The sequence below is a fragment of the Diplotaxodon limnothrissa genome, linkage group LG8 (genome assembly GCF_057381915.1).
Source record: "Diplotaxodon limnothrissa isolate DT_005_m linkage group LG8, D_limnothrissa_male_GT1.1, whole genome shotgun sequence".
Classification (NCBI taxonomy): domain Eukaryota; kingdom Metazoa; phylum Chordata; class Actinopteri; order Cichliformes; family Cichlidae; genus Diplotaxodon; species Diplotaxodon limnothrissa.
This window is the reverse complement of record NC_140603.1, coordinates 10,187,736-10,199,719: the sequence shown is the minus strand read 5'-3', so window position 1 is coordinate 10,199,719 and position 11,984 is coordinate 10,187,736. Positions and strand designations below refer to the sequence as shown.

The window sequence follows — 11,984 nt, the reverse complement described above, 5'->3', positions numbered from 1 at the left end:
TGGCCTACTCTCAGCCTAATATATGGGCCAATGACAGAGGAAGCTGTGCCTGTCAAGTTTCTGAATTATTCAGGCTACATTTTTGTGCTTTGTCATCCATCAGTCATGCCATCAGTCCTGTCCTCTGTGCCGCCGTGATGATAGATGCGTGTGTTCGTCACCATCACTGCATCAGCTCTGTCTATCCAACAGGATCCCCAGCAGAGCCCTCGCTCAGCAGCCATTTGCAGTGTTTTTCTTTAGAAAGTCAGAGATCAGAAGCACTGCTTTGAGGATGCTGTGGACTTGAAATCCTTTAATATTCACAGAAACCAGCACGAACCTTTAGAGCTACTCTTAGGCACAATTTGGCTTTTTCAAATCATCTTTAAAGCTCGTTTGGTGATTAAATTTCTAATATAACCATTTCATATTTCACTACATATATTGTCTATTTCACAATTACTTGGTCGGGGCTTACCAACCAGTGACACGGTGTCATGTCATCAGCATCTAAGAGGATGGAAGCCTTGCTGAGGTTTCAGCGAACCATATATTAAACAGAGGTAATTAGTTGCCTCAGGTGTGGGAGTACTGTCACTCTTCTTTTGTCCTCCACTTGTTCAATTTTCTCCCTTTTTACATAGATGTTGATATATGCCAAGACTTTCACCTCAGTACTGCAAAAGTACTATTTTATGCTTGTGAGCAATAGTTCTCGAGGATTTCTGAAGGTCTTTCAAAAGTTTTCTTTGGACTTTGAACCAGTGTCGTATCTACATATAACAGGCAACTTAGGAAATACCATTTTAAATGAAATAAGAGCTTTGACTGTCTTTCAGGAAACCTGTAGAACTATTCCTGAAGCTGCCTAGGAGAGTTCAGAGTGTGAAGAATAAAGATGGTCTCAAAAATCCCAGCAACATAAGCTCCTCCTGTAGCTTCTATTGATATTTCTGAAACTTGTATTCATTGTAATACAGCAGCCCAGTTGTTAACCTCTGCCTCAGGATCCTGTGGTCTAGTTCAAAGATGGCGTCAATCCCACTACACATGACTATATTTAGACTGAGAGTAAGAAACAGAAAGGGTGATATTGGATGGAGCCTGTGGTATTCAGTCTGGCACACATGCGTCTCATCAGTCTTTGTCAAACATTCAGCCTGCAAGCCTCAGTGATTCACTGGGAGGTGCTTGCTGATGGTCCCAGTAACACACCCGCCCGCATCTGCGTTTGTTTGATAAACCAGGTTTTAGCGTTAGCCGTTTAACCTCTGTTGAGCGATGCCCCAAAGCCGTTTGTTTCATGAGCTTGCTAATATGGCATTCATCATCTAGTGGCTCTGAAACGAAGCAGCTCGTTGTTTGAATGCAGACCAATCCTGTAATGGATGTCAGTCCGGTAGAGTGCGGCACTTTAATCTAATAATATGTGATGAGGTGGCCTTCCAGGAGAGCTTTGATATTTACATCATAATGGGACCTTTAGGCTTTATTGGTTTAAGAGGTGATGTTTGTTTTCCATAGCCTGAAGGAATACTAAGCCTTTTCAGTTTATCAAACAATTTTAGAGTCACTGAGTTTGGAGATGCTATACAACAATACATGTATGCTAATGTTTATGCATTTTCTAAATTCTTATTGGGGTCATGATGTTTATAGTGCAACAATGTGAGTAAAGGAAAGCTTTAAAGAACACATTGCAGTTTCATTAAAGTTAAGAAAAACAGACTCCAGGCACATAATGACACTATATAAATTAAACTGAGCTGTATTTGTAGCAACACTAGCCAAAACAACTGAAAATGTGTCCATTTATCAGTATTTTTTACAAAATTTTTATTACAAAGAAAGCATTGTGCGTATTTGGACATACTGGGTTTCTCTGTTGGTTGTGACTTTTATTCCTCACCTTTGTGCCGATGACAAAGCCGTATTCTCTTTCTGGCATTAACCCTTTGTCTTGTTCCTTCACTTTAGGGTTTGCTCAACTCCTTCACCTGTAAGAGCTCTCCTCTGAAAAGCCTCCTCTCCCTCACCAACGCTTGTGCCATGCAGGAGGTGTGAACCCTCCTCCTTCTCTTTCTTTGCAAACCGCTGGAGGAAACCCAAAAAGAGAGCAAAAGAAAACCCAGACTCTAACAAGTCACGATGTCAGACCCTGACCCCTCTTTGCCGACAGTCCCCCCACTGCCCCTCACTTCTCCGCGCACTCCCTTGCAGCTCTCCTTTCCCTTCCTGAGGGAGGGCAGCCGGGTTTGGGAGAAGGAGAGGAAACCACCACAGCCCGGAGAGCTGCCTAGCCCACTGCCTACTAAACGTACTCGCACATACTCAGCGTGAGTACAAATAGCGCTATTGGTGCTCTCTCTCTGTTTTTTTTTTTTTTTTTTTGACTAATGCTTTTGTAAAATAATTATGCTGTTTATTTAAAATGCACTGTCTCTTTTTCCTCTTTGCTTCTATCTCTCTTCCTCTACAGGACAGTGCGAGCTAAATCAGGTCCTGTATTTAAAGGGGTGTGTAAAAACTTCTCCAGGTCTCAGGGTCATGGATTCATACGGCCTTCCCACGGAGGAGAGGACATCTTTGTCCACATCTCTGAGTGAGTGGCCGCACTGAAATGTCCTGGTATCAAAGTTGTCTTTGGACTCACAGTGCAGTCTATTTAACATGCACAGATCAGCAGCAAGTAAATGTGGGTTACACAGAAACTACTAAGACTTTACAGTATTTATTTTTTGACTGTGTAATTTCTCTCTTTTTTTATTTATGTTTTTTTTTAATGATTGGAGTCAGCTGTGAAGTAGATGGCAATTGTACACTGTATATAAAAGATAGCCTCTGGGATTGAAAATGGTTTAAGCCTGCATTCTTTCTAACGGCCAGCAGAGGGAGACTTCTCCGGCTGTAAAAGCACATCTGACTGTAAATAAGATGTTAACCTAACTCATTTAATTTATGACCTAATAAACACTTTTCTCATAAGTTTATATTCATAATTGCCACCTTCAGGACTTATTTGGTAAAGCCATACATTCCTTTTTTAAATAAATTATGTTCCCTATTAGCGTAAACAAGATAATAAAGTAGACGTAGCTATGTGCACCAGAAGTAGAGCCCCAGAAATGTACGATTTTTAAGACAGACATTTGGTGAATTAAATAATCTGATATTCCGATATAGTTTTTTTTTCCGTTCAGACTCACAAAACAGAAACCGAATTCGCTAACATTTGTTATATGTTGTTATTTACTTATTTACACTCTGCCCATCTCTACTCAGATCAGGAAATTGTAGAGTGGCCTCTAGTGGACAAACTATACAACATCACATTAGCACTCACTTAAGGGTTTATCTTTTGTCTCTTTTTCACTTTTTATTCTTCATAACAAAAGGTGTAATAAATTATTTTTCTTCATAATAAATTAATTTTTCTTTGTAAACACTGATACAAGTAGATCAAGACTGGCCAGCATCAACTTATAATATCTAACTGCCATTAAATCAATCAGGCTCTAACCTTAAATACTTGGTTCAAGGGTCAATAATGACAAGTAAGTTTGTCTGAATTTGAACATTTAACATCTCAAATTCACGTTTATATTAACAGCAGTTGGAATCCCATGATCATCTTTTATATACAGTCTATATAGCACAGGTAGAGTCCTCCAGGTTTGGTGGAGATCAGTGGTGGAGAAATTTGAATGAAATCTTAATCTACCAGAAGTATTTCTAAAACTCAATTCTCATTGGCTGTTGTGCATGAACGTAGCAGCTTGGTCGGCGTGAAAACAAGTCCACAGACCTTGATTTTAGTTGCTTGATTTAAAGAAAGCACTCTGCAAGAATGTGAAAAAATGCTTTGTTTTTACTTTTTCTTTTATATTGTCTCTGTTTCCTGAACAGCATTGAGGGAGAGTACGTGCCTATGGAAGGAGACGAGGTTACGTACAAAGTGTGCCCCATCCCTCCCAAGAACCAGAAGATTCAGGCTGTCGACGTGGTGATCACCCACCTGAATCCAGGCACAAAGCATGAGACCTGGTCAGGTCAGATCATCAGCTCCTAGACCAGGGATTTAAGTCTCAGATCTGCAAAGGCGAAGAGGGGTTTAGACTTAATTTCAGATTTTATGTTTTGGTTAGGGAAACGGTAGGATCAGGTCTGGGGCAGAGGGATCCGAGCTCGGTGTGCGGTGGGCAAACGCTGGCCTGAGGTGATAGTGGTACAGAAAGTAAACTTCTAGATATAAAAGTTAGGGTTGGGAGTTAAGCTTTGAATGTATGTGTTTGAATGTTTTTATTTGGAGGCCATGATTTGATCATTTGTGTTTGAATATTTCTGTTGGGGGGGGTTAAAGGGGTTCAGGGTTTGGTGCTAGCAATTTTACTTTGGGGTAGGGAACATATTTAAGTTGGGAAATAAGTGGTTGTAAAGGAAGTGTCTTTAATGAGTTGGATAAAGATGTACTAGGGGCCGAAATGCATTTTGAGCTAATGAAACAGTTCAACCATACAGACTCGCACTCTGAGTTTTTGGGAGCAGCTCAGAGGACGTATGTGTGTACTTCCAATTTTACATATTCACACTGTGTGCCACCACTGCCAAGGTTCATTAAAAAAGTCACACTGAAACATTCATTTTAGCCATAATGTCTATGTTTACAACCGCAGAGGAGGACGAAGAAGAAAGATTCAAAGGAAAAAACACTTAAAAAATGCCAAGATTTTCCAGGTTGTTTACTTTTCCCAAATGGGAGCTATGAGTATACTTTCACTAGTAACTTTTCCATATTTGCAATTCACTCTTAATGCATTTCGGCCTCAAGTGCTGTGAGAAGTTTCACGTGTTAGGAAGATGTTTCCTTCTAAACATTGTAGCGCTACAGTATTTTTTCTATTTGCAAGTGTAGAAATCCAGTATTATTGTAGCCAGCTCCTATGACGGTCTAAAGTTTTTGTGGTAGACAGTGGGCATGTGGGCCTGCTGCTGAAAAAACAGGCCAGAGGGTTTGGGGTTGGTGGAGGAAATGGTCAGAGGGTGAAGGAACGGGCAGAGGATGGAGTGATCATCTGTAGTTGTGCTCGAGCACAGATGCAGCTAGCTTCGATGTGGGTGTTATAAAGCACGTGTAAGGAGGATGATTGAGATTAATGTCAGCAGTTCTCACTTTGTGGGTCATGAGGTGACGTCAATGATCTTAAAGAAATAGTTTAACACTTTGGGAAACAGTTATTTGCCTTACAGATTATAGGACTGATTTCTCCTTCAGGTCAGGGTTTCCTACTCTCACGTTTCTGGCGTGTGACAAATGCTTTAACCTTCAGTCTCATGCTGCTGGAATGAATCTTATTTGAAATATAGAAAACACAAAAAAGCAAGCTTCTGAGTTTCTCTTTTATAGAAAAAAAAGTTTAAACTAAGCTTTCCGCACACAATACAAACTCTAAACATCAGGCTTTTTCCACTGTTTAGAACCAACACTGATCCAGAAACAGTGGAGAGTGCAAAAGATTGTTAATGTGCTTATGTTTACAAAGGCTTGCCAGCAAATGTAGCCTAATCTGTGCACAGGAATCTTTTTAGGACTCTTTGTCGAACTATATCAAATACTTGCATCCTTATTGGGCACAGGATCACCTGCAGCTGTGTTCCACAAAGTGAGAGAGTGGTTTCAGCTTCATTACAGCTAATAATAGCTTCAGACACTGCGGTACTGAAAATGGACCATTAGAGCCTAACAGTGAATCACCAGTTAAACCATTTGTTACATAGCTATTCTCAGACTGAGTCCTATGCTTTATTAAAAGTCTGGATTTCTGCTCAAATTCAGTGACCATTGTTAGCAGTAATAAGTGAAGTGATGTTTACTTTACCATGACCTCTAATCATTAAACTAAAAGAACGTGATAGCAGTTAGCCTAGCAGCAATGAAAATATATTTTCCACATTATATTTTCTACTTTAGCTGATAATTTATGTGTGATAAATATGAAAATATAGCAAGCAGCCACAGCATAGCCTAGCATAGCATTAAGACCAGAAAAAGGGACAAGTAGTAGCCTGGCATTTATTTCAATTATCCTAAAACTTTAGGCTAAGCTAACCAGCTGCTACCTGATTATATAAACTTAGCACAAAACGTAAAAACATTTCTGTTTGATTATTGTTTCTTTATTGTAACAATGCTTCTTGACAATAAATCTCATACCAGCGGAAAGTCTGCTTATTTCCCCTTATATGGTACCACATTTATAAGGACAATGCTTTTGTGGGTTGAGCAGCAGAGTGAGTATGTGGCTTGCGCCCATGTAACATTTGCCAAATCTTCTCTGCCAATACCAAACAGTTTATTCTGCTATTGACTTTTGCTTGGTGTTGTATGTTGGATTGGATGATTGAAGTCTGAAGAAAAAAGACATATTAACAATTTAGTAGCATGTGGATGAACCGAACACAGGAAACTCAACTCTGCTGCTCAACCCATAAATGTACAAATGTAGTGTCATTAAAAGGGAAATAAATAAGGACTTCTAAGTGTTTAAGATTTTTTGCATTGTTACAACAAAGAAATAATCAACTAAACACAAATTTCCTTACATTTTGTGCTGAGTTTATGTATATGTATGTATGTACGGAGCCGTGCTGATCTTTTTATGGAGCTCTCAGCATGTGAGTAGAAAAGCAAATTTCAGTAAATGTTGAACTATTTCTTGAAATCATTCTCTCAAGGCCTCCTGGAGGGTCAAGCTGAGGAGAATGTGTTGATTTTTTTGTTAAATTTAGATGGCAGGTTGAGCATTTGAGAATTTACTGTAGAAAATCTCATATGTCACGGCAAATGACTGTAGAAAAAAACAAAACAAAACAAAACAAAAGAGCAGCAAATTTATTTATTGACCTATTTATTTTCATTTGTAACTAGGAGAACATCAGGCATTTGGTAATTAAAAGCTGCATTTTCAAGTACTTGTGCAAAACTAAGCTTGTTTGAAAAACACTGCACACCTCACTCTTATGATACTACCCTGTCAAGATCCCTTTGCTACGGTCTGTGTCGTTAACGAGAGGGGAAAAAACCCCTTTTCTTAACACAAGTTTCTAATTTCTATGTAATCTTTGTCTAATTTTTAATATAACTGTGTGGCGTTCGAAATGACAAGCAAGTTTTGTTTGTTTTGGAAGTCAGCATGTTCTCTACGGTTTGTCGTAATCTTCATGTAGAATGTGTTAATTCATCATGCAGTAACACAGTCGGAGCCTTCACAGAGGTATCGTCAGATATCCTATGCATCTTTGATTCTTCTTCGTTTAATTATTATTTATTTATTGGGGGGTGGGCCGCAAGTGTGACTTAACATCATTGTAGCACACTATATCTGTGTAGTTTCTTTACTGTGGGAGAAAAGAGTTTGTGTTGGCGAGCACTTTTATTTTTGTCAAATCACTGTGACACCTGTCTTTTGTTGTTAAGAAAAAATTTCAATAAAACTTACAATGGTATTCACAAAAGTTGTTGTTATTGTGAGTTCCTCCATCCCTTACTGGTGCTGCTTCATAGAGAAGTAAGTTGGTAGGTATTCTGAGAGCCGTCTTACTTTGACAGGGTTTTTGTTTTTTTTTCTTTTGCTGTGAATCTTGGGAAATATTTTAATGCATTTGTGTTGTGCTTGTTTTATGTCCATATCCTGCCCATTAGAGGGCGTCCCAGCAGAAATAATCTTCTGGTTCATTACATAGCTGTGTGTGGTAGATTTAAGTAAGTAAGTATAAATTATTTATACATCACATTTCACAGATAAAAATCACAAAGTGCTTCACAATAAAACCAGAAATACAAATAAAATAACATAAAACAGTGGAAAAAAAGTTAAAAGCTTGTTTGTATAGAAATGTCTTCAGCTGCTTTTTAAAGGAGTCAATGGAGTCTAGACAGTGTAAAGACAACGGCAGAGAGTTCCACAGCCTAGGTGCCAGTGCCTGAAAAGCCCGATCCCCACGTGTTTTGAACCTAGTACGTGGGACCAACAGTAGCCTCTGACCTGACGACCTAAGTGCTTAGGATGAAGCATGAGGTTTCAACAGGTCAGAGATATACTGGGGAGCTTCACCGTGCAGAGCTCTAAAAGTTACAACTAAAATTTTAAAATGAACCCTAAAATTTACTGGCAACCAATGAAGAGAAGCCAAAACTCTTGTTTGTTCCGGTTATAAGTCTTGCCGCGGCATTCTGTACAGTCTGAAGGCGATTCAGAGCTGATTTGTTGAGACAAGTAAAACGACCATTACAATAATCCAAACGAGAAGAGATAAAAGCATGAATAATCATCTCAAGTTCTGCCTTTGACACCAGTAGTCTGAGTTTAGAAATGTTTCTTAGATGATAAAAACAGTTCCGGAAAAGTTGTTTAGACTGTTTCTCAAGAGACAGTGGACTGTCAAATATAACACCTAAGTTTCTGAGGCTCGACTGAAGCTCGCACACAAGAATTTCACTCACATGTGCTGTACCAATGTACCTGCACATGTGATGTGACAATAAAAGTGATTTGATTTGATTTGATTTGAAATGAAGGGTCTAAAGGACTGAGAGCAGGAGCTATAATCAAAGTTTCTGTTTTTATCTGCATTTAACTGGAGAAAATTATCATTTAGATCATGGGGGCGATCGTGGCTTACGAGTTGGCAGTTCGTCTTGTAATCGGAAGGTTGCCGGTTCGAGCCCCAGCTCGTTCGTTGTGTCCTTGGGCAAGACACTTCACCTACTGCCTACTGGTGATGGCCAAAGGGGCCTATGGTGCGATATGGCAGCTTCGCTCCTGTCAGTCTGCCCCAGGGCAGCTGTGGCTACACCTGTAGCCTCCACCAGTGTGTGAATGTGAGCGTGAATGAATAGTGGAATTGTAAAGCGCTTTGAGGTTCTCGAAAAGCGCTATATAAATGCAATCCAAACTGGTTTGATTTCTGACACAATTATTTATAAAACTGAGATGTTTTGAAAGAACAGTATAACTGAATGTCATCAGCATAGAGATGATAAGAAATATTATTGTAACGTCTGATAATTTGGCCTAGAGGGAGTATATGCAGCAAAAAGAGAATCAGACCTAAAACAGATCCTTGAGGTACCCCAGAAGGCAGAACTGATGTTTCAGACAACACATGATTCATACAGACAGTAAAAGATCTCTCAGATAGATACGACATAAACCATTTTAAAACAACACCAGTAATCCTGAACAAGTCCTTCAGCCTATTTATCATGATGCTGTGATCAACAGTATCAAAAGCAGAGGTGAGATCCAAAATAACCAGAACGGTGTCTGCTGCCATCAGAATGTCACTAGACACTTTAAGTAAAGCGGTTTCAGTGGAGTGCAATTTGCAGAAACCAGACTGGAAAATGTCCAGAACGTGAAAGTCACGGAGCAAAAAAGAAAGTAAGTGGGTTGAAACGTCACACAAACCCCAAAAATGGGAAAAACAGGAGATATTGGATCTCAAACAGACAGCAGACTTCTATTTACCACGATCGGTCACTTTCAACTGCTCGTTACTGCAAATATGTAATTGGGCAATCACGTGGGAGCAGTGATTAGTGCCTTTGAGCATGTAGATATGGTCAATATAAGCTGCTGACCCAGCAAAATGAGGAAGAAGGTGATTTCAGTGACTCTGAATGTGGCTTGTTCTTTGTCCCAGACGTGCTGGACAAACGACCAGCATTTGCAGCATTTATAGAGTAGAGTCTGAAAAAGAGAAAACATGAGCAGCAGTTCTCCGGCTGAAAATACCTTGTTGATGTGGCTAGAGGAGAATAGCCAGAGTGCTACAGATGGGCTACAGCTGCTGAAGAACGCTCCTGTCACCTAAGAATAGGAAACTGAGTCTACAATTTCACTGACACTGGACAACAGAAGAGAGACAAAATCTTCTCTGGACATTTTCAAAATTTAGTATAAACAACATGACAACATAGATCCACCCTGTCTTGTATCAGTGGTTCATGCTGGTGGTATTTTCTTGGCAAAGCTTGGGGCCCTTAGTACCAGCTGAACATCATTTTACTGTTATATCATTGCATTAAAAGCTAATCTGAAGTTTTCATAGTTCCACATTACTGAGGTGGCTGTTATTTAATTAGTGGGTTTCATCAGTATCACAAATGCTTCCATAAAATATAATAAAATCATAAAATAGAAATGCGCAAGGACAAGAACACAACACAAGTGCAATACTTGACTACATGCACCAAGTCAGAGTTGATTACTGATCAAGTAACACCACAGAGATAACCTGTAATTAGTTATCGATGCTTTTGGGCTTCCATCTTAATCAACAATGACAAGAAAGTTCATCTGTTAGACAACAACAGGGAGGGAGAAACGATGAGAAACAAAGTTGTGAGACATCTAAAACACATACTACACTGGGTAAGTTAGCAGCTCTTTCATATTCAGCATTAGCGCAGTGTAGAACATGTGAAAAGCATCTGTGAATACGCCCAGTAAATATACAGTAGTACTTTGGGATGAAGCTGAAAGTGAGTGAAGCAGAAGATGCTCCAGTTATGAAGAAAAATCAGTAAAATTGATTTTTAAAAAATGTAGGCAGGAAATGAGCAGCAGAAAGAAGAGGACTGATTCATAAGTACTATGTTTGTTTAGTTCAAATGTGATGTTTACACTGAACTGTCTTTAAATCCTGAACACTGCAGCCACATGTCATCCAGCAGAGAGCGGTTTTATGGGAATTCAGCAGCGCCACATGTGATTACTGTGATTAGGGCCAAACAGCAGATCAGAACATGAATCATGAGCTGTGAAATCAACAACCAAACAAAATCAGTGAAGATGCCTGGATATAAAACAGGAACAGGAACTCAATGAAATTAAAAATAAAATTAACTTTGTCAATGATCCCAGAATTTTCCTCTGCTGATTACAGCTTGTAGTTGTGGAGAAAACCTAAGTGTAAAAGAATAACATAGTTATTGCATAGCTAATAATTAGTTTATTAGTATATTATTACCATTATCAAACGTTACTGCCAAGGTCAGGTTGGCACTAATCTTTGTGTTTATGTTGAAAGGAAGTAAAAAGGTGGGTTTTTTGTTCACATGCTGATCGTTTTGACTGTGCGTGTTACTGTGGAGCTGCTCAGACCATTAAACATGAGAGTTAACTGACTGTGTGTGCATTCATGTTAATTAAGGTGAAGAGGTAGTGCTAACTGAGAAAGGGGACTCTCAGTTTAAAGTTGTCACCGGTGAACTGAATCATCAGCGTATGTGTGGTTTCACAGCCAAGCCATCTTATCTGGTATTGGTTTTATGGCCTGAACAACCTTTGATCTTCTCTTTTTTTCCCCTTTCTTTGCCGTCCTTTCCAGACAGGAGTGAATCAGACGTCTATAAGCTGTGCGTTTGGCTCTGTCTGTGGCACGTAGACACGGATGCCTGTTGTTGTGTAAGAACTAAATGAGGTTTTTTTCTCAGCTGTGACTTTGATTTTTCCATCATTATATCCTCTTTATTTCTTACTGACATTTTTGGCAATTTGTCTTTATTTGTCTATCTCCATGCTGGTGGTTTCTCTTAATTTAAATGATGAATTTTGCCAGTCAACATATGAGTTTTCATGTACAGGTAAACCCAAATCTGCATCATGATATTCCAGAGAACAGGATTTGCTTTCTGCCACTTTATTTTACCCAAAAGGAGGATTTTAAATAGTCAAGCTGTGAGTGAAGTACAGACCTCCAGCTGTAATTCAAGGGGTTTTTAAAAAATTTAAAAATTTGACATTAACTGAAGGGATATAGATTGTCCTAAATTTTCAGAGGCTAAAAATTCATTGGACAATTCATTGACCTGGAGTTACAAAGCCAGGCGAGGTCGGTTCTCTTATTATTTCATGACAAGTTAATAAGATAAAAGGGGCATCATTATTCTGGAAAACCTCAACAAACCTGTCAGCGAAATAGCAAAAACTGTAGTAGAG

General features: G+C 39.1%; 1 protein-coding gene across 1 annotated transcript; it reads left to right on the top strand.

Annotated features, from left to right (window-relative positions):
• Positions 1 to 2,130: 2,130 nt before the first annotated feature.
• On the top strand, positions 2,131 to 4,051 carry csdc2a (cold shock domain containing C2, RNA binding a). The gene is made up of 3 exons (XM_085360441.1): positions 2,131 to 2,318; positions 2,462 to 2,584; positions 3,889 to 4,051. The coding sequence occupies exons 1-3, from the start codon at positions 2,131 to 2,133 to the stop codon at positions 4,049 to 4,051; spliced, it is 474 nt and encodes a 157-aa protein (XP_085216567.1).
• The last annotated feature ends 7,933 nt before the right edge of the window (positions 4,052 to 11,984 follow it).